Source organism: Lepus europaeus, chromosome 11 (assembly GCF_033115175.1).
Source record: "Lepus europaeus isolate LE1 chromosome 11, mLepTim1.pri, whole genome shotgun sequence".
NCBI lineage: Eukaryota > Metazoa > Chordata > Mammalia > Lagomorpha > Leporidae > Lepus > Lepus europaeus.
Genome location: NC_084837.1, coordinates 52,910,496 through 52,933,636, shown reverse-complemented (window position 1 = coordinate 52,933,636; position 23,141 = coordinate 52,910,496). Strand labels below are relative to the sequence as shown.

Sequence of the window (23,141 nt, the reverse complement as noted above, 5' to 3'; positions counted from 1 at the left end):
CTTGACTGAACCCTGTGTAGGTGCTCTACTGTGCTCTAGACACTTTGAGTCACGGCCTTAGTTAAGCCTGTAACGACACTCAGGCTAAGTACCTTCTGCGCATGAGGGATCTGGGTCTCAAGGAGGAACACTCATCCAGGTCACACTAATTGCAAGGGGCAGAGTAGGATCGAGTCCCGGCTGGCACCAGGGCTCTTGCTCACACCTTGGAAACTAATATCTGGATGGTGGAAATAAGGAGTCAAAGGTCTAAGTAATGGGTTGGCCGGCGCTGCGGCTCACTAGGCTAATCCTTCACCTGTGGTGCCGGCATTCTGGGTTCTAGTCTTGGTCAGGGCGCCGGATTTTGTCCCGGTTGCCCCTCTTCCAGTCCAGCTCTCTGCTATGGCCCGGGAAGGCAGTGGAGGATGGCCCAGGTCCTTGGGCCCTGCACCCACATGGGAGACCAGGAGAAGCACCTGGCTCCTGCCTTCAGATCAGCGCGATGCGCCGGCCGCAGCTGCCATTGGAGGGTGAACCAACTGCAAAAAGACAGACCTTTCTCTGTCTCTCTCTCTCACTATCCACTCTGCCTGTCAAAAAAAAAAAAAAAAAAAAAAAAGCAATGAGAGGCCTGCAGAGGAAGAGATGGGGGAAGGCTCCGGAAGTCGGAGAATGGGCTTTCTCACTACAGGGGAAGGAGTAAGGGACAGAGACATGACCTGTGACTCCGGTTTTCTACTTTGGTTGATGACACGATGGTGGTGCCAGGCACGGAGATTGGGTCCAGCTACTGTTAACACTGTACATGGTACGTCCGTTCCGATACAGGCTAGAGCATCTTGATGGGACCAAACCTATGTTTTGCAGAGATTTACGCATATACTTGAGTCTTGATCTGGCTGATTCTAGTAGTATTTAAAGCATGTGAAAATATGGGAAAGATGAATTTAAAGTTGTATTGGCAAATGGCTATTTTTGCAGAATTGGATTTTTTAAAAAATTCATCTCCATTTCTCCATTGTATTAAAGGAAAAAAGAAGAAAATTGAATTTCCTTACCCTTGTTAGTCATGGTAAACACTGGTAAAGATGACTAACATGGTGAATTCTTTACAACTTTTTAAAATGTAGGTTTGACAATTTGTTTTCCTTTCACTTTTCTAGTTAATGCCTTCCCATACAGATGCTAAAATAATTTTACATTCTCTTAGTCCCTTGGTGGTAAAATATAGTGGTCAATAGTGTCCACTTTGTAGTCTGCTGGGCTAGGTTAGAGTTCTGCCTCTACTTGGTAGCTATGTCATTCTTGGCAACTGACTGAGCTCTCGGAGCTTTGGTCTTCTCTACAGTTTAGATAATAATACCTATGTCCCATATTTGCTCTAAGAGTTAACTGAGGTGATACAGGTGAAATAATGAAGCATAAATGAAATAACATGTAGCAGTAATTGATCAACTAGTAGTAGCGTTGATTATCATTTTGTCTGAAACTGAAAAGAAGCTTTTTTTTTTGACAGTTTCTAAAGCATACTGCAGAGAATGTTTAGTTTGAGATTAAATATTTTTCTTGCCTAATTACTAAAGACCATGAAAATCTGAATAAATGACCCTTTATTTTTAAAGAAGTGATTTTTGCTGCTGATGTGATCATGCAGTCATAGTAAACGGTTACACAAATTGGCATGGCTTGTGGGATTTTAATACTGTCTTTTAAAACATTAAACATTTGTGTTATAGCAATAAACATCATACATCATGACATTGCTAAAAGAGTAAAAGAATTCTTTCTTTCTTCCAGGCATATGAAACCTTGCTCCAGAAGGTACTTAAGAATGATTGAGTCTGTTTAAGAGGTTCTTGTCTTTCTTTTTTTAAGATTCATTTAATTTATTTGAAAGGCAGAGATAGAGAGGGAAGAGACAGAGACAGATCTTCATTTCTAGCTCACACCCCAAGTGGCTGCAATGGCCTGGCTGAAGCCAGGAGACAGGAGCTTCTTCTGGGTCTCCCACATTGGTGCAGGGACTTGAACACTTAGGCCGTCCTCTGCTGCTTTCCCAGGCATATTAGTGCGGAGAAGGATCAGAATGGAGCAGTTGGGAATCTGGCACCCAAATGCTATGCCGGCATTGTAGGTGGTGGCTTAACCTGCTCTGTCACAACTTGGGCCTCGAGTCTGTTTCTTACTGATCAGAGTGATCAAGCCCAAAGAAGCTCATTTATCTCTGAGAAACATAAAACCAGAATTTAGCCAACTAAATCAAAGTTACTATGTAATAGTTTCTAGTAAATCAAATTGTATCACTATTACCAGAAGATATTTATTGCACTGGTCTCATAAAAATTGAAATTTGAGATCTGAGTGGAGAAATATTTGGACTAGTGTTTCTTAGCCTTTTGCTAGAGCAAATTATCACTCAAAAAAAAAATTTTTTTTTTTTTTGACAGAGTGGACAGTGAGAGACAGAGAAAGGTCTTCCTTTGCTGCTGGTTCACCCTCCAATGGCCACCACGGCCGGCGCACCACGCTGATCCGAAGCCAGGAGCCAGGTGCTTCTCCTGGTCTCCCATGGGGTGCAGGGCCCAAGCACTTGGGCCATCCTCCACTGCCTTCCCGGGCCATAGCAGAGAGCTGGCCTGGAAGAGGGGCAACCGGGACAGAATCTGGCGCCCCGACCAGGACTAGAACCTGGTGTGCCGGTACTGCTAGGCGGAGGATTAGCCTGTTGAGCCACGGCGCTGGCCTTCAAAAATTTCTAACAGTTTCTTCCCTTATGTGTGAGGTGGTGAGGCATAACAGTTGTTGCAGATTTTCTGATATTAAATATTTCAGAGGTTTGCAGGTGAGGTTGGTTGAGTGCCCATGATTAAGAGTCACTGAGTAAGGGTGCAGGAGGTTAAAGCCCTGGCCTGCAGCACTAAATCCTATATGGGTGCTGGTTGGAGTCCAGGTTGCTCACTTCCCAGCCAGCTCCCTGCTAACGCGCCTGGAAAAATGGCAGAGGATGGCTCAAGTCCTTGGGCCCCTACATGCACATGGGAGACCTGGAAGAAGCTCCTGGCTCTTAGTTTTGGGTTGCCATTTGGAGCGTGAACCAGCGGATGGAAGACCTTTCTATTTCTCTGTCTCAATCTCTCTCTGTAACTCTTTAAAAAAAAGTCACTGAGCCAGAGTTCCAAGGCCATAACTGGGCTCCCCCAGAGCTAGAGCTAGCACTGTCACATCCCTATGTGCAAAGGGATGAATAGATAATCATAAAAGCTTATCATAGCTTAGAAAGGGCAGCTTTGGAAGTTGGGACTTAAAGGGTTAATTTGAACCTTGGGAAATGTAAGGTTTCAATGCTGAGTTACAGTTGCCCAGAATGACAACCCTTCCTACCAGGGAATCTATTCTTCCAAAGAAGTGCTAAGGTGGAAATCAAGGTCAGCTTACAGTGCAAAGGCAACATACTATTAATGCCATTCTTTCTGACATCCTCTAGGAAATGCTTGGGGGGGTGGGGGTGGGGAAGGACTGGTCAATGGAGAACACACCTGTGAGTGATCTGACTGTCCCAGAGCAACTTCCTTTTGTCCCAGAACCAGGGAATCTTAGGTGCAGCTCATGATGCCCTCCTCACCCAAGTGAATGAGCTCAGGGCAGAGCTAACCGAGGAGAGCAAGAAGGCTGTGAGCATGAAGAGCCAACTGGAAGATGTGTCCATCCTGCAGATAACTCTGAAGGAGGTAAATAGTTTAAATCTTTTTTTTTTTGACAGGCAGAGTGGATAGTGAAAGAGAGACAGGGAGAAAGGTCTTCCTTTTGCCATTGGTTTACCCTCCAATGGCTGCCGCGGCCGGCGCACCGCATTGATCCGAAGCCAGGAGCCAGGTGCTTCTCCTGGTCTCCCATGGGGTGCAGCGCCCAAGCACCTGGGCCATCCTCCACTGCACTCCCAGGCCATAGCAGAGAGCTGGCCTGGAAGAGGGGCAACCGGGACAGAATCTGGCACCCCGACTGGGACTGGAACCCGGTGTGCCGGTGCCGCTAGGTGGAGGATTAACCTGTTGAGCCGCGGCGCTGGCCTGAAGGAGGTAAATAGTAACACTGGAAGATGACAACTGTGCTACATTCCAACTTCAGAGATGGGAAAGTGTGCATCTTAGCAACAACATAGGTATTTCATGTTTTCGAAAGGGGCTCCACATAGTCAAATTATCTGCTTCAGATTACATCACTAGGGGGGAGCTGGGGTTTATACTCCTATCTGTTCTCCAAAGTCCTTGCTCTCCCACAAGGGTCAGTCTGTTCTCTAACAATAGAAACCTGGGTACCATGAGAACTTCAGAGAAGCCTCATTTGTTCCAATAAATGTTTCTAGCTCACTTGGAATCAATTCAAGTCCTTTGAGTTGATTGGCTCCTTGTAAACCTAGAAAATGGGTATAGAAAAGCTCTTACCCAAAGCCTGTCTTATAAAAGAAAAAGGGCAATCTGTGCAAGGCAACAGGTTTTTAAATTGTACCTCAAGGACTTTACTGTTATTCTTAGTTTCAGGAGAGAGTTGAAGATTTGGAAAAAGAACGAAACTTGCTGAATGACAATTATGACAAGCTCGTAGAAAAGTGAGTACCAACTTAAGGTCTTGGAACATTTTTTGCTATAATGGGCAGTTTGAGAAAGTGTCTTACAAATTTTAAACAACATCTAACATAAATATATGAGAACTGGGACTCACTTGTAATTGAATATAAATCGGCACCATTTTTGAGAATTTAACATTACCTAGTAAAATGTCAAATATTAAGATTTTTTAAAGAAATTCTATTTTAAGGATTAAGTAAAATCCTCTTATGTGCAAAGATATCTATGTAATAAGAATGTTGATAACTTCATTGGTTAAAAAAACTACCTAAACTTGGATTTATGGAGGATTAATTAAATAATTCATGTTGCATTCTCACAGTGGTGTGCTAGGCAGATGTTAAAGAGAAGTAGGTGGGGGGCCAGTGCTGTGGCACAGTGGGTAAAGCCGCCACCTGCAGTGCCGGCATCCCATATGGGTGCCGGTTCGAGACCCGGCAGCTCCACTTCCAATCCAGTTCTCTGCTGTGGCCTGGGAAAGCAGTGGAAGACTGCCCAAGGACTTGGGCCCTTGTATCCGCGTGGGAGACAGAGAAGAAGCTCCTGACTCTTGGCTTCAGATCAACGCAGCTCTGGCCATTGCGGCCAACTGGGGAGTGAAGCAGTGGATGGAAGACCTGTCTCTCTGCCTCTCCTCTCTCTATACTGTAACTCTGACTTTCAAATAAAATACATAATGCCCAACCCACTTTTTTTTTTTTTTTTTAAGAATTAAGCCTAGTGGTTCTTAAGACATCAGGGCGGCTGGGTTTTATGACTCACTCTGGCTCCTGGTTCTAGCTTCCTGCTAATGCAGACCCTGGGAACCAGCTGGCAACCATGTAGGAAACCAGGAGTGAGGAAACCTGGTTTCTGATTTCAGCCTGGCCTTTCTTGCTCACTGCAGATATGTGTGAAGTGAACCAGTGGAACTATGTTTTCTTTCACTCTCTGTTTCTATTTCTCCTACCTCAAATAAATACATAAAAATCTTAGTTGATACTGTTTAAAAGAAAAGCTGCAAAATTGTTAACCCTGCCTCAGTTAATGTTTAATGTATACATGGATTCACAATTTTTTTAAATTTTAAGTTCTACAAATTTCATGTATTTCATATATACAGATTTAGGGATATAGTGATACTTCTACCCTACCCTCCTTCCCGGGTCCACAAATTTTTAATGAGATGAGAAGATTAGAGTAGGGCAAAGGGACTACCTTCACTCTTATTCTATATACATCTGTGTTGTAGTTTTTCCACAATGAGCATATATACTTGTGCTAATTTTGTAAGCAAAAAGACACTTTTAAAAGTTATTTATGGGAGGCCGGTGCCGTGGCTCAACAGGCTAATCCTCTGCCTAGCAGCACCGGCACACCAGGTTCTAGTCCCGGTCAGGGCACCAGATTCTGTCTCCGGTTGCCCTTTTTCCAGGCCAGCTCTCTGCTATGGCCCGGGAGTGCAGTGGAGGATGGCCCAGGTGCTTGGGCCCTGCACCCGCATGGGAAACCAGGAGAAGCACCTGGCTCCTGGCTTCGGATCAGCGCGGTGCACCGGCCGCAGCACACCAGCTGTGGCGGCCATTGGAGGGTGAACCAACGGCAAAAGGAAGACCTTTCTCTCTGTCTCTCTCACTGTCCACTCTGCCTGTCAAAAAAAAAAAAAAGTTATTTATGGGGCCGGTGCCGTGGTGCAGTAGGTTAATCTTCCGTCTGCAATGCCAGCATCGCATGTGGGTGCTGCTTCTAGTCCTGGATGCCCCTCTTCCAATCCAGCTGTCTGCTATGGCCTGGGAAAGCAGTAGACGATGCCCCAAGTCCTTGGGCCCCTGTACTCACATAGGAGACCAAGAAGAAGCACCTGGCTCCTGGCTTCGGATTGACACAGCTCTGGCCGTTGCAGCCATCTGGGGAGTGAACCAACGGAAGGAAGACCTCTGTCTTTCCCTCTCACGTCTGTAACTCTACCTCTCAAATAAATAAATCTTATAAATAATTTTTTTAAATCTTTAATTTGAAATTCAGAGAGAAAGAGACAGATGGAGATATATCCTAATCACTGGTTCACTCCTCAAAGGCCCACAACACCTGGAATTGAGCCAGACTGAAGCTGGGAGCTGGGAGCCAATTCAGGTCTCCCTCATGGATGACGAGGACCCCACTCCCTGAGCTGTTACCTGTTGCCTCCAGGATACAGATTAGCAGGAAATTGAAATCATAAGTGCAGCCAGGACTCGGGCCCACACAATCAGAAGGAACGAGGATGTCCCAAGCATTGCCTCCCCCGCCACCACCAAAACCTTTTAGTTAAGGAATACAGATCTCATGCAATTCATAAATACAACTTTAGGAATATAGCGATTCTTCCCACCATACCCGCACTCCTACCCACACTCCCGACCCTCTTCCTCCTCCCTCTCCTATTCTCAGTCTTAACTGAAAATAGATTTTAGTAAAAATTAAAACACATACAACTAACTATACGAATTAAAGAGTTCAACACATTGTATGGAGTGGGGGAAACTGTTCCTCAACAGACAAGGGCTGTTCTAACTCATTGCATCTTGAAATGCAATTTTGCTTCTATAGATTACCTTGTAGGTGCTCTGTTATGTATCACATGGTATTTGTTCTTTTGGGACTGGCTTATTTCACTAAGTTTGATGATTTCCAATTTCATCCATTTTGTTGCAAATGATGGTATTTTACTTTATTTTTTACTGCTGTGTAGTATTTAATGGTATATATATCCCATAATTTCTTTTTTTTTTAAGATTTATTTTATTTATTTGAAATAGTTACAGAGAGAGGTAGAGCCAGGGAGAGAGAGCGGTCTTCCATTCCGCTGGTCTACTCCCCAAATGACCTAAAGGGCCAGAGCTGAGTTGATCCAAAGCTAGGAACTTCTTTCAGGTCTCCCCCATGGGAGCAGGGGCCGAAGAACTTGGGCCATCTTCTAAGGCTTTCCCAGGCCATAGCAGAGAGCTGGATTGGAAGTGGAGCAGCTGGAACTTGGACCAGTGCCCATATGGGATGCCGGCACTGCAAGCTGGGGCTTTAACCCACTACGCCACAGCGCCGGCCCCTCCCATGATATCTTTATCCAGTCTTCAGTTGATGAGCATTTGGGTTGATTCCATATCTTAGCTATTGTGAATTGAGCTGCAATAAGCATGGGGGTACAGCAAACTCATTTATATGCTGATTTCATTTCCCTTGGGTAAATTCCCGGGAGTGGGATGGCTGCCTCATATGGTAGGTCTATATTCAGATTTCTGAGGTATCTCCATACTGTCTTCGACAGTGGCTGTACCAGTTTACATTCCCACCAATTGTGGATTAGTATATCTTTTTCCCCATGTCCTCAATAGTATTTGTTGTTTATTGATCTCTATATGAGAGCCATTCTAACTAGGATGAGGTAAAACCTCTTTGTGGTTTGATTTGCATTTCCCTGATGACTAGTGATCCTGAGCAATTTTTCGTGTGTCTATTGGCCATTTGTATTTCTTATAAGAATGCCTGTTGAAGTCCTTAGCCTATTTAAAAAAAATTTTTTTTAATTTACTTGACAGAGTCAAAGAGAGAGAGAGGTCTTCCTTCCGTTGGTTCACCCCCCAAATGGCCACCACGGCCAGAGCTATGCCGATCTGAAGCCAGGAGCCAGGTACTTCTCCTGGTCTCCCATGTGGGTGCAGGGCCCAAGCACTTGGGCCATCCTCCACTGCCTTCCCGGGCCACAGCAGAGAGCTGGACTGGAAGAGGAGCAACCGGGACTAGAACCCAGCACCCATATGGGATGCCTGCACCGCAGGTGGAGGATTAACCAAGTGAAACACAGCACCAGACCCCTCCTTTGCCTATTTCTTAACTAGGTTGTTTGTTTCATTGTTGTTGAGTTTCTTGAGTTCTTCATATATTCTGGTTATTAATCCTTTATCAGTTGAGTAGCTTACAAATTTCTCCCATTCTGTCAGTTCCCTCTTCACATTCCTGAGTGTTTCTTTCACAGTGCAGAAACTTCTCGGTTTGATGTAATCCCATCTGTCAATTTTGGCTCTGTGCCTCTGGGTCTTTTCCAAGAACTCAGCCTATGTCAATGTCTTATTAGGTTTCCCCAGTGTTCTCTAATAATTTGAAGGTTTGGGGTTGTAGTTTTAATTTTTTTTTTTTTTTTGACAGGCAGAGTGGACAGTGAGAGAGAGAGAGAGACAGAGAGAAAGGTCTTCCTTTGCCGTTGGTTCACCCTCCAATGGCCGCCACGGCCGGCGCACCGCGCTGATCCAATGGCAGGAGCCAGGTGCTTCTCCTGGTCTCCCATGGGGTGCAGGGCCCAAGCACTTGGGCCATCCTCCACTGCACTCCCTGGCCACAGCAGAGAGCTGGCCTGGAAGAGGGGCAACCGGGACAGGATCGGTGCCCCGGCCGGGACTAGAACCCGGTGTGCCGGCGCCGCTAGGTGGAGGATTAGCCTATTGAGCCGCGGCGCCGGCCTTGGGGTTGAAGTTTTAGTTCTTTAATCCATTTTGAGTGTATTTTTATGTAAGGTGTAAGGTAGGGGTCTTCATGTTTCTGCACGTGGAAATCCAGTTTTCCCATCACTATTTGTTGAAGAGACTTCCTTGCTCCAGGGATTGATTTTAGTAATAAAGACTCCGCCGCCCCAGCCAAAAAAAAAAAAAAAAAAAAAAAAAGCCCAGGACCAATGGCTTCATTCCTGAATTCTACCAGACATTTAAAGAAGAACAAACTCTTGGGGCCAGCAGTGTGGCATAGCGAGTAAAGCTGCTGCCTGCAGTGTGGCATCCCAGATGGGCTCCAGTTTGAGTCTCAGCTGCTCCATTTCTGATCTAGCTCTCTGCTATGGCCTGGGAAAGCAGTAGAAGATGGCCCAAGTCCTTGGGCCCCTGCACCCACTTGGAAGACCCAAAAGAAGCTTCTGGCTTCAGATCAGCTCAGCACCAGCTGTTGCAGCCAACTGGGGAGTAAACCAGCAGATGGAGGACCTCTTTCTCTCTGCTTCTCCTTCTCTTTGTGTAACTCTGACTTTCAAGTAAATCTTAAAAAAAAAAAAAAAAAGGAGTTCTTTATTTATTTATTTTTTTTGACAGGCAGAGTGGATAGTGAGAGAGACAGAGAGAAAGGTCTTCCTTTTTGCCGTTGGTTCACCCTCCAATGGCTGCTGTGGCCGGCACATCTGGCTGATCCGAAGCCAGGAGCCAGGTGCTTCTCCTGATCTCCCATGCTGGTGCAGGGCCCAAGCACTTGGGCCATCCTCCACTACCTTCCTGGGCCATAGCAGAGAGCTGGCCTGGAAGAGGGGCAACCGGGATAGAATCCAGCGCCCCAGCCGGGACTAGAACCCCGGGGTGCCGGCGCCACAAGGCAGAGGATTAGCCTGTTAAGCCATGGCACCAGCCTTTTTTTTTTTTTTAAAGATTTATTTATTTGAAAGTCAGAGTTACACAGAGAGAAGAGGCAGAGAGAGAGAGGTCTTCCATCCACTGGTGCACACCCCAGTTGGCCATAACGGCCAGAACTATGCCAATCCAAAACCAGGAGCCGGGACGGGAACCACAGCCAGAAGTCGAACCAGTGCCCATATGGGATGCTGGCACTGCAGGTGGCAGCTTTACCCGCTATGCCACAGCGCTGGCCCCAAGAGTTTGTTGTTCTTTAAATATCTGGTAGAATTCAGTAATGAAGCCATCGGTCCTGGGCTTTTCTTTGCTGGGGAGGAGGAGTGTGTCTATTATTGATTAAACTTCCATCTTGGTTATTGGTCTTTAGGTTTTCCGTGTCTTCATGCTCAATCTAGGTAGGTTGTATGTATCCAGGAATGTGTATGCTTCTTCTAGGTTTCACCCTTTGTTGGTATACAGCTCTTTGTAGTGATTTCTCATGGTTCTTTTTATTTCTGTGGTGTCTATTGAAACATCTCCTTTTTCATCACTAATTTTATTTATTTGGATATTCTCCCTCTTTTTTTTTTATTAGTTGGGCCAATGGTATATCAATTTTTTAAAAAAAAATTTTCAAAAAAACCAGCATTTTATTTTGCTGATCTTTTGTAATTTTTTGTTTTTCAGTTTTGTTATCTAATTTTAAGTATTTCTTTCTTTCTTTTTTTTTTTTTTTTTTTTTTTTGACAGGCAGAGAGTGGATAGTGAGAGAGAGACAGAGAGAGAGAGAAAGGTCTTCTTTTGCCGTTGGTTCACCCTCCAATGGCCACTGCGGCCGGCGCATGGCGCTGATCCGAAGCCAGGAACCAGGTGCTTCTCCTGATTTCCCATGCGGGTGCAGGGCCCAAGTACTTGGGCCATCCTCCACTGCACTCCCTGGCCACAGCAGAGAGCTGGCCTGGAAGAGGGGCAACCGGGATAGAATCCAGCGCCCCAACCGGGACTAGAACCTGGTGTGCCGGCGCCGCAAGGCGGAGGATTAGCCTGTTAAGCCACGATGCCGGCCTTAAGTATTTCTTTTCTCCTTCTAGTTTTGGGTTTGGTTTGCTGCTTTTCTAGGTCCTTGAGATGCATTGATAGTTCATTTATTTTTCCCCTTTCTTGATGTAGGCACCAATTGCTATAAACTTTCCTCTTAATACTGTTTTTGCTGTATCCCATAAGTTTTGATATCTTGTATTGTCATCTTCATTTGTTTCCAGGAATTTTTTTTTTTTCTTTTTTGACAGGCAGAGTGGATAGTGAGAGAGAGAGACAGAAAAAGGTCTTCCTTTTTGCCATTGGTTCCCCCTCCAATGGCCGCTGCAGCCAGCGCATCTCGCTGATCCGAAGCCAGGAGCCAGGTGCCTCTCCTGGTCTCCCATGCGGGTGCAGGGCCCAAGTACTTGGGCCATCCTCCTCTGCCTTCCTGGGCCATAGCAGAGAGCTGGCCTGGAAGAGGGGCAACCGGGACAGAATCCGGCGCCCCAACCGGGACTAGAACCCGGTGTGCCAGCGCCGCAAGGCAGAGGATTAGCCTGTTAAGCCACGGCGCCAGCCTCCAGGAATGTTTTGATTTCTCCAGTGAGCCACTGTTCATTCAGGTGCATGTTGTTCATTCTCCATGTGTTTACATCTATTCTAGAGATTCCTGAGTTGTTGATTTCCAGCTTCATTCCATTGTGGTTAGATAAGATACATGGTATGATTTTGGTCTTTTGTTTGTTTGAATTTGCTTAGACTTGTTTTATAGCCTAGCATGTGGTCTATCCTAAAGAAAGTTCCATGCACTGGTGAGAAGAATGCGTATTCTGTATCTGTAGGATGAAAGGTTCTTTAGGTGTCTGTTAGAATTAGTCAACACTATAGAACAAAGGGACCTGTTTCCTTGCTGATTTTCTGTCTGGTTGTGATCTGTCTGATGCTGAAAGTGGGCTATTGAAGTCCCTCATTACTACTGTATTTAAGACTATGTCTCCCTTTAGATCCATTAACATTTGTTTTAAATAGCCAGGTACTCTGTAATTGGGTGCATAATATTTATTACGGTCACATCTTCCTGTTGAATTGATTCCTTAATTATTACATATTGCCTTGTGTGTGTGTGTGTGTGTGTGTAAAAGTCTGTTTTGTCGAATATTAGGATGGCTACACTAGCTCTTTTTAGGTTTCTTTAGCGTGGAATACCTTTTTCCATTCTTTCACTTTTAGTCTGCACTTATCTTTGTTGACGAGTTGTATTTCTTATAGGCAGCAAATAGATGGCTTTTGTTTTTTAATCCCTTCAGGCAGTCTCTATCTTTTAACTGAAGAGTTCAGGCTATTTACATTGAAGGTGACTATTGATAAACAATGACTTGGGCCTGCCATTTTTCCATAAATATTCCTATTGTTTACTTTGATTTCCTTTGTACTTTTACTGGGAGATCTCTGCTTTCGCCTTCTTTCATAGCGATGACCATGTTTCTGTGTGCAGCACATCCTTAAGCATCTTTTGTAAGGCTGGATGGGTGATGACAGATTTCTTTCAGTTTCCATTTGTTATGGAAGGTCTTTATTTCACCTTCATTTGTAAATGAGAGCTTTGCAGGGTACAGTATTCTGGGTTGACAGTTTTTGTTTTTCTCTTAATACTTGGAGTATACCTCGCCATTCTTCCGTAGCCTATAGATTTCTGATGAGAAGTCAGCTCTGAGTCTAATTGGAGATCCTCTGAAAGTAACCTGGAGTTTCTCTCATGCCCATTTTAGAATCACTTCTGTATGTTTTACTGTGGAGAGTTTGACTAGAATGTGTCGTGGTGACTATCTTTTCTGGTCATGTCTGTTAGGAATTCTATGTGCTTCCTGTACTTGGGCATCCCTTTCTTTGTGCAAATTTGGTATGTTTTTTGTAATTATTTCACTAAAAAAGGCTTCTAATCCATTTTCTTGCTACGCATTCAGGAATTCCTAAGACCCTTATGTTGGGCTGGTTGATAGTATCCCATAAATCTCTGACACTGCTTTTTAGTTTTCTTACTTCTTTTTTGTTTTTTGGTCTGATTATAAAATTTCCAGATTTTTCTTTTCTTTCTTTCTTTCTTTTTTATTTATTTATTTATTTGAAAGAGTTATACAGAGAGAGAAGGAGAGGCAGAGAGAGGTCTTCTATCCAATGGTTCACTCCCTAACTGGCCACAACAGCCGGAGCTGAGCTGATTCGAAGCCAGGAGCCAGAAGCTTCTTCCGAGTCTCCCAAACGGGTACAGGGGCCCTAGAACTTGGGTCATCTTATACTGCTTTCCCAGGTCATAGCAGAGAGCCTTATCGGAAGTGGAGCAGCTGGGACTCCAACTGGTAACCATATGGGATGCCGGCATTGCAGGCGGCGGCTTTACTCGCTATGCCGCAGTGCCAGCCTCAGATTTGTCTTTTATCTCAGATATTCTTTCTTCCGCTTCACTGAGTCTATTAAGACTTTCCACCATATTTCTTATTCTATAATTCTTCATTTCTAATATTTGTCTTGATTTCTCTTTAAAATTTCAATTTCATGGGAAATTTTCATATATGAATTTCTTTTAGTTCATAAATTTGCTTCTGAGTAATCTTTTTTTAATCCATTTCTGGCACTTTTTCAATCTCTTAATCTTCACATATTAGTATTGAAGAGTTGTGTTCCTTTGGGGGTGTCATGTTGTCTTTCTTATTCTTGTTTCTTGAATTGCTGCAATAATTATCCGGCATTTGTGGTGATACTCGTTGGTTTTTTATTTTTCCCTGTGATGTCTTTTCTCTTTGAACTCTGTCCATTAGGAGTGTCTGCTTTTTCAGTGAATACCCTGAGGTGCCTGCTGGGTGCAGCCAGGGAGCTCTGTTCTGTGCTTCAGAGTGAGGAGAGTGTCTAAGTCGAGCGTGGTAATTTTTTTTTTTTTCCTTTTAATCAGACTAAGCTCTATTGGCTTAGGACAGGAAAGGAGTGTCAGACTAAAAGGTGACCAATGCCTGGGTACTAGCCCCAGTGGGTACAGTTTTCATCTGTGTTGCCACAGAAACCACACAAAGGATCTGTGCAGTCCTCTGTGTGAGCACAGATCCTGCAGCATTGACCCTCACCAGGGAGTCGGTGAGCCCTGAGCATGTGGAACTGCCCACAGTGACTGCCCAAAGTCCCAGCCACACCCTGTGCCCTCCCATGCAGCCACAGTGCTTTCACAGTCTCGGCGCACAAGCCTCCCACAGTCACCAGAGCCCAGCCCCTTGTCAGTTCTCCCAGCCAGACTTGGGCGACTCCTCTGGGCTGGTTGCTGGGCAGGCAGACACAAGCTGGTACAGCTGTTGCTTACGTCCAAAATGACCCCCACCCTCTCTCGGCTAGTTACAGAATCCTGGTGCTGGGTTGTCGGAGAGAGAGAAATGTGCCCTCCCCCCTGCCTTTTTCCCTCTAGGTTGGCGGGTATACTGTCCCCCACAGGGCTTCAAGCTGGACTCTTGCCAGGCACTTCCCACAGCTTTATCGGCAGAGGCTTGGGCTGCTTCATTCTGGTCTCACCTCGCTCTAAAGCTAGTGCTAAGGCTCTTGGCTGCTGGGGTCCTGAGTGGTGCAAGACACCAACATAGATCCATGTGTCCCTCTAATTTGCATGCTTTCTCCTTAACTCGTCCTGGATGCTGCTGCTAGGTAGATTGGAAGTTTGAACTACTCACCCTGTAACAGCATACATTTATCTTGAGACATCCAGAAGTGATGCAGGTGTGCAATCTCTACTTTGCCTTAATGTTTACGAGCAGGAGTTTAGCCTTGAGGTAAGAATGCTGGTTAACAACGGCAAAGGAAGACCTTTCTCTCTGTCTCTCTCTCTCTCACTGTCCACTCTGCCTGTCAAAAATAAAAAAAAAAAAAAAAAAAAGAATGCTGGTTAAGTCACCTGCAACTGCCTGCCTTCAGTTCCCAGCTCTAGCTCCCGACTCCTATCCTTGTTCTTAACTTATTTGAAAGGCAAAGTTACAGAGAGGGAGAGACAGAGAGAGATCAATTTTCCATCTGCTGGTAACTCCCCAAATGGTCGCAACCGCTAGACTTGGGCCAGGCCGAAGCCAACAGCCAGGATCCTCTTCTGGGTCTTTCCTTATGGGTGCAGGGGCCCAAGCACTTGGGCCATCTTCCACTGCTTTCCCAGGCACATTAGCAGCGAGCTGGATTGGATGTGGAGCAGCCGGGACTCAAACTGGTGCTCATATGGGATGGTGGCAGCTTAACCTGCGGTGCCACAACACTGGCTGCCTAAGTGTTATCTTCTTTAAGAATGGTAGGAACCTAATTACTTGAACCATCACCACTGCCTCCCAGCACCCCTGCATTAGCAAGGAGCTGGAATCAGGAGCCAGTGTTTGGAATTGGCTTATTTATTTTGAGAGATGGAGTTACAGCCAGAAAGAGGGGGAGACAGAGAAAGGTCTTCCATCCACTGGTTCACTCCCCACATGGCTGCAACTGCTGGAGCTGGGCTAATCAGGAGCCAGGAGCTTCTTACTGGTCTCCCATGCAGGTGCAGGGGCCCAGGCTGATGCATCATCTTATGCTATTCTAGGACATAAGCAGAGAGCTGGATCAGAAGAGGAGCAGCTGGGACATGAAGCAGTGCCCATAGGGGATGCTGTAGCCACAGACAGCGGCTCAGCCTACTATGCCATAATGCCAGCCCCAGATCATAGTTTTTAAAAATAAAAGTGCCCCTGACCTAGTTAAAGGCAGCAGGACTGGAAGGTCTTATAGGGGGTGTCCTGGAAACAACGTGGGGAAATGATTGGCATGTGGGGATTATCTACTTTGTTTGCCCTTGTGGCAGACACTATTATTTACCAACCTGTTCTCTTCATCACTCAGAATATTCTTTTTGGGTCATCATATGATATATGATGAGAAGGTGCTAAGGTACACTACTACTAGCCTAGGCGCGTTATTCAGACCATATTTATTAAAGTGATAGGGAAAAACTGTAAGTGGAAGTAATTGGCTCTCAATGTCATTTCATCATGTAAATGGCTAGTTCTGACTGTGTTATATACTGAATGAGCCTGCAACTATGGAGTTGGAAGCAGAGTTATTGAAAAGTTTAGTTTCTGCCCATAGATGATTAACTTATAATTTAGTTCAAAGGAAAGTGTTCTCCAAACTAGTGATTGAGAAAAGTAGATGCATGAGGTGAAAAGAGGAATATTTTGTTCCTTGTTTCTAATCCAGCAGGACTGATAATGTGTTGGTTCATGGTTACCTGCCCAAAGAAAGCCATGATGCTGAGGAAGTTCCTTGGGAAATGGATGTGACTTGGTTTACGCTCAGTGAGATGCTTGAGACCTACACAGAAGAGATACTGAGCAACTCCTCTGAGGGACCCAAAAGTTCTAAGGCAGTTGGTAAATGACAGTTACAAATAAAGCAAAGGCAGAAGAAAACATGTAGGGAAATGAAATGTGAACCAGGCCCAGGAGATGCTGAAACTGTGTAATAAAGACGTAGAATCGCACACTTTCGAGGATCCATTTGACAACTGGCTTGCCATTTTCAGCATGCTGGACAGCAGTAGCCAAGCTCACTGGAACAGTGAGCCCACAGGAGAACAGCTACGGCAGCAAGTTTCTCAGTTGCAGGATCAGCTGGATGCTGAGCTGGAGGAGAAGAGAAAAGTCTTACTTCAGCTATCCCGAGAGAAAGGTGGGTCAGGCCCTGCAGGGCACTCTCAGATGTAGCATCCTTTACGTCTGCCTTTGGATAAGAGAATTTTTGTCATCATTTGTCCCATTCTCCCCCCCACACACTCCTTCCTGATCCTATTCTTTTGTGGGCCACAGATAACCAGAATAAGAACGCTGACAACTAGGTCAGATTGATGCTCAGGAAAACATGACGCCTAATGTACCATGCATGTCTTTTTCCATGTAATGCCTTCCCATTTGCAAGGGTGCCACTGTGTTTTATTATCTAAACATGTATTTGAGAGACTGAGAAAGCGAGAATGCATGTGTTCTCCCATGCCCTGGTTCACTCCTCACATGGTTGGGGCTGGGCCAAGCCAAAGCCAGGAACTAGGAACTCAAAGTCTCCCACATGGGTGGCAGGAATGCATTCACCTGAGCCCATAACTTACTGCTTTCCAAGGATGCATATTACCAGGAAATTAAAATTGAGAGCTAAACAGGGGTATCAAGCTCAGGTGCTCTGTTGTGGAACTTGGGCATCTTAACTGCTAAGCTAAATGCCTGCCCTGAAGATGCTGAGTTATTTTTATTTTTATTTTTATTTTTATTTTTTGACAGGCAGAGTTAGAGAGAAAGGTCTTCCTTTTCCGTTGGTTCACCCCCCAAATGGCTGCTACGGCCGGCACTGTGCCGATCCGAAGCCAGGAGCCAGGTGCTTCTTCCTGGTCTCCCATGCGGGTGCAGGGCCCAAGGACTTGGGCCATCCTCCACTGCCCTCCCAGGTCATAGCAGAGAGCTGGACTGGAAGAGGAGTAACTGGGACAGAATCCGGCGCCCCAACCGGGACTAGAACCTGGTGTGCTGGCGCTGCAGGTGGAGGATTAGCCTAGTGAGCCGTGATGATGATTGTTTTTAGAGATTTTTTTATTTGAAAGTCAGAGTTACACAGAGGAGAGTCAGAGAGAGAGAGAGAGAGACAGACAGACAAGTCTTCCATCCGATGGTTCATTCCCCAATCAGCCACAAAGGCCAGAGCTGCGCCGATCCGAAGCCAGGAGCTGCTTCTGGGTCTCCCACGTGGGTGCAGGTGCCCAAGGACTTGAGCCATCTTCTCCCAGGCCATAGCAGAGAGCAGAGAGCTGGATGGGAAGTGGAGCAGCCAGGTCTCGAACCGGCACCCACATTGGATGCCAGCGCTTCAGGCCAAGGTGTTAACCCCTTTGGCTGGCCCCGAAGATGCCATTTTTTTTTTTTTTTAAACAGGCAGAGTGGACAGTGAGAGAGAGACAGAGAGAAAGGTCTTCCTTTTGCCGTTGGTTCACCCTCCAATGGCCGCTGTGGCCGGTGCACCGCGTTGATCCGAAGCCATGAGCCAGGTGCTTCTCCTGGTCTCCCATGGGGTGCAGCGCCCAAGCACCTAGGCCATCTTCCACTGCACTCCCGGGCCATAGCAGAGAGCTGGCCTGGAAGAGGGGCAACCGGGACAGAATCTGGCACCCTGACTGGGACTAGAACCTGGTGTGCTGGTGCCGCTAGGTGGAGGATTAGCCTATTGAGCCGTGGCGCCGGCCAATTTTTAACTCAATGTTTTTCTTTCTTTAAAAATTGGGGCTGGCTCTGTGGCATGGTTGGTAAAGCCACCACTTGCAGTGCTGGCATCCCATATGGGTTCCGGTTTGAGTCCCAGCTGCTCCACTTCCAATACAGCTTTCAGCTCTGTGCAGTGTCCTGGGAAAGTAGAGGAAGATTGCCTTTGGTTCCTACAGCCATGTGGAAGACCTGGAAGAAGCTCCTGGCTTCAGAATGGCCCAGCTCCTGCCATTTGGGGAATGATCCAGCAAATGGAAGACCTCTCTCTCTCTCTCTCTCTCTCTCTCTCTCTCTGCCTCTCTTTAACTCTCCTTTCAAAGGCAGAATTAGATTTTCCATCCCCTCGTTCACTCCCCAAATGGCAATCAAACTAAGAGCCATGAGCATCTTCCAGGTTTCCCACGTGGGTGCAGGGGCCCACTGCTTTACCAGGCACAATAGCAGGGAGCTGGATTAGAAGTAGAGCAACTGGGACTCGAATATAGAATGCCATATAGAATGCCTTTATAGCAGTTGGCAGCTTCACCTGCTACACCACAGCACTGGCTCCTATTTTTTTATTATTTGAAAGGCAGAGTTGGAAGGAGAGACAGAGGCTGGCGCCATGGCTCACTTGGCTAATCCTCTGCCTGCAGTGCCAGTACCCCAGGTTCTAGTCCTGGTTGGGGCGCTGGGCACTAGTCCTGGTTGCTTCTTTTCCAGTCCAGCTCTCTGCTGTGGCCCAGGAGGGCAGTGGAGGATGGCCCAAGTCCTTGGGTCCCTGCACCCACATGGGAGACCAGGAGGAAGCACCCGGCTCCTGGCTTCGGATTGGCGCAGTGCTGGCCATGGCGGCCATTAGGGGAGTGAACCAACAGAAGGAAGACCTTTCTCTCTGCCTCTCTCTCACTGTCTAGCTCTGCCTGTCAAAAAATAAAAATGATAAGAAATAAAAAAATAAAAAAGATAGATCTCCCATCAGCTGGTTCACTCTGCAAATGGCCTCAATGACCAGGGCAGGGCCAGGCCAAAGCCAGAAGCCTGGAGCTTTTTCCAGGTCTCCCAAGTGGATGCAGGGGCCCAAGGGCCCAAGCCATTCTCTGCTGTTCTCCCGGGTGCACTAGCAGGGAGCTGGAGTGGAAATGGAACAGTGGGGTCTTGAACTGGCGCCCATATGGGATGCTGGCATCACAGGTGGAGGCTTAACCTATGCCACAGTGCTAGCCCCTAACTCAATATTTTTCAACATCCATTTTATTAACTGAATGTATTGAAAATAGATTTTGCTGTCCCTTATGCTCATCCTTTCAGAGGTAAATAGAAGGCATCTTTCTCTTAGCACTCATACCTGATATTGAACAGCAAATTACCACTCTTGGTTACCACCACCATTTCACCCTGTCTTAATTCCTGCCATATTGCAGAAGATAGTTCTTCAGAAGGTTTTTGGATACTGTCATAAAGACTCTCATCTTACTACTATTTCCTAGCCTGGACCTTGATATTTAGCTTTAACAGGTTCCAGTATATTCAAATAGGGGCGAGAAGGAAAAGAAGCATGGCATCAATAAAAATTGAGGCAGGGGCCATTAAAGCATAATGCTTAGCATATGCAAAGAATCCTGTAGTTTGTAGGAAGTACAAGTGAAGTCTAAAAACAAATCTTTGTTTGAAAGAAATTGTGCCATCTCCTGATTCTCACCCCAGATGCCTCCATTGGCCTAAGTCAGGAGCTAGGAACTCAGTCTTGGTCTCCTACACGTGTGGTCGGCACCATCATCTGCTGCATGCCAGAATATGCATTAGCAGGACACTGGAACTGAGACAGAGCGGAGATGCAAACCTCGGCACTCTGATAAAGAATAGGGGTGTCCCAAGCAGCATTTTAACCACTAAGCCAAACAAATGTTGCACCATTGAAGTCTTATAAGAAGGTTAGGGGCAATCTAATTTAAACCCTTCTCTAATGTTTGGTGATGAGATGATCTACACACTAAATACTGACCACATTCCTTCCCTGAAAAACACGTGTGCGTGCACACACCCACACACACACACTCACACACACGGAAATGTCCATCTGCCCTGCAGGGTGGGTACATATGGAGGTGGCTGCCCAGGGAACCAGTTGCCTACAAGTCACCCTGATGTGGGGGGGATGTGGCTGGTTGGTTGGTGCTGTCAGAGAGTTTACATTGATGTAGTCAGTCATGTGACCTTGCTTTTGTTTTGGTGGTGTTTCTACTTCAGTCTAGAGTGTACTGCAGGTGTTTTGTTTTCAGAGAGTACGTATCACCTCATTTTACTGAGTCAATAATAGAGGCCTTTTGTGGAAATAAGAAAAAAATTGCAGGGGCAAGCAGTGTGGTCAGGGGGTTAGGCTGCCACTTGGGATGCCCACAGTGCATACTGGAGTGCCTGGGATGGAGTCCGGCTTCTGCTCTGATCCAACTTCCAGCTGGTGCATACCCTGCAAGGCAGCAAATGATGGCCCAAGTATTTGAGTTCCTGCCACCCACATGGGAAACTTGGATGGAGATCCTGGCTCCTGGCTGTGGCCTGGCCCAGCTCTGACTGCTGAGGTTATTTGGGGAACGGACCAGTGGATGGAAAGTGTCTTTTTCTGTCTTGGTCTCTCTGCCTTTCAGATAAATACATCTTAAATATTTTTAAGTTACTTTTCTCAGAAAATTATAAAATGAGTTAAACCTCAGTGGGAAAGTTTAATTTGCTCTTGATCCAATTCTGACCTTGGTTACCAATAACTACAGAATTTCAGCTTTCTGAATTTTTTTTTCTTCCAGCTGAAAATGAAGATCTGAAGCTTGAAGTCACCAACATGATTCAGAAGCATAAACAGGAAGTGGAAATCCTCCAAAGGACAGCCACGCTTGCCCAAATTCCTGACAGGCAGTCGGAGCCAGCCATTCACCGAGCTGTATTCCAAGAGACTGCTCAGATCGAGGTAAGCAACAGTCCCCTGAACAAATGAGTCCACTTTGCCAAATATCCTTAGGAAAGATGAAGAGATTAGAAAACTGGTATTTTATCTTGGTTAGGGACAATCTGGGGAAGGATATAAAAATGTTGAGAGTAGAGAAAGTTTGAGCTCCACACATGTCCCAGTCCTTCATAGCTCATAAAATTTAGAATCTGGGAACAAGCATTTGGCCTAGTGGTTAAGAATCTGGATAAGGGGGCTGGTGATGGGGCATAGCGGGTGAAGCCACTGCCTGAGATTCCAGCATCCCGTATAGGCACTGGTTCGAGACCTGGATGCTCCACTTTTGATCCAGCTCCTTGCTGTTATCCCTGGGAAAGTAGCAGAAGATGGTCTAAGTTCTTCAGCCCCTGCACCTGTGTGGGAGACCTGGAAGAAGCTCCTGACTCCTGGCCAGCCCCGGACATTTGGGGAGTAGACCTGTGGGTGGAAGATACAGGTCTCTGTCTCTCTCTCAAAAAACAAACAACAGGCCAGCGCCCTAGCTCACTTGGTTAATCCTCTGCCTGCAGCGCCGGCATCCCATATGGGTGCCGGGTTCTAGTCTGGCTGCTCCTCTTCCAGTCCAGCTCTCTGCTGTGGCCCAGGAGTGCAGTGGAGGATGGCCCAAGTCCTTGGGCCCTGCACCCGCATGGGAGACCAGGAGAAGCACCTGGCTCCTGGCTTTGGATCAACATAGCTCCAGCCATGGTGGCCATTTGGGGGGTGAACCAACAGAAGGAAGACCTTTCTGTCTCTCTCTTTCACTGTCTAATTCTATCTGTCAAATAAAAAAATTCAACAACAACAACAACAACAAAAACTGGTTAAGATGCTTGTATTTCACATCTCAGTACCTGGATTCAATTCCCAGCTTCAGCTCCTGACTCCAGCTTCTGACTCTACTGCAGTTCCTGGGAGGCAAGAGTGGAGGCTCAAGTAGTAGGGTTCCTGCTACCCACATGGGAGACCTGGATTGAGTTTCTAGCTACTGGCCTTAGCTCTGCCCAGCCCTGACCATTGTGGGCATTTGGGGAATGGTCCAGTGCATGGGATCTCCCTATCTACTCCCGCCCCTGCACCCTCTCTCAAATTAAAAAAAAAAAAAAAAAAGTAGGGTCTTTTTCAGGACTTGAAGTGCTCTTCTGAAGAGCAAACAGCCACTAGAAGCTGTGTACCTCTCTTCACTCCTGCTACTGAAGATGAGGAGTAGGGAAGACAGCACTTGAGAAGTATTACAAGTCCTCTTTTTAAATTTTATTTATTATTTGAAAGAGTTGCAGAGAGGCAAAGACAGAGAGAAGTCTCCCATCCACTGGTTCACTCCCCAGATGGCTGCAATGGCTGGAGTTGTGCCGACCAGCAACTGGGTCATCTTCCACTGCTTTCCCAGGCTATAGCAGAGAGCTGGATTGGAAGTGGAGCAGCCAGGACTTGAACCGGCACCCATATGGGATGCCAGCACTGCAGGTGGTGGCTTTACCCACTATGCCACAATGCTGGCCTTACACATCTTCTTTTATGTTTTGGCATCTTATTGCTATCAGCAATTGCTTTATGGAGAATAGTTATTACAGTCTCTCTCATTTATATTCCCTTTTCCAATGTGTTCTCCTCTATAGCCCAGTGAGCAAAAAATCCAAGAAGAAAAGAAACTCTGCCAGTTGTTAAGTGAGTTGCAAATATCACATGCAGAGACCACGTTGGAACTGGAAAAGACTAGAGACATGCTTATTCTGCAGCGCAAAATCAACGTGTGTTATCAGGTGCAAGAAAAAATGGTACAGGAAGGGTTAGAAAGCTGGGCACTTGGAAACCATTCACAAGACTGGGGATGAAGCAACACCTTTGTTTCCAGGGCTGATGCCAGATAACACGCTGTCCT

General features: G+C 46.2%; 1 protein-coding gene across 1 annotated transcript in view; it reads left to right on the top strand.

Annotated features, from left to right (window-relative positions):
- RPGRIP1 (RPGR interacting protein 1) overlaps positions 1–23,141 on the top strand; it is an 84,196-nt gene that overhangs the window by 24,895 nt on the left and 36,160 nt on the right. Inside the window, exons 9-14 of the mRNA XM_062206592.1 lie at positions 1,780–1,803; positions 3,564–3,710; positions 4,515–4,588; positions 16,578–16,723; positions 21,081–21,241; positions 22,879–23,022. Of these exons, the coding sequence (XP_062062576.1) occupies positions 1,780–1,803; positions 3,564–3,710; positions 4,515–4,588; positions 16,578–16,723; positions 21,081–21,241; positions 22,879–23,022 (696 nt within the window). The remainder of the gene's footprint in view (positions 1–1,779; positions 1,804–3,563; positions 3,711–4,514; positions 4,589–16,577; positions 16,724–21,080; positions 21,242–22,878; positions 23,023–23,141) is intronic.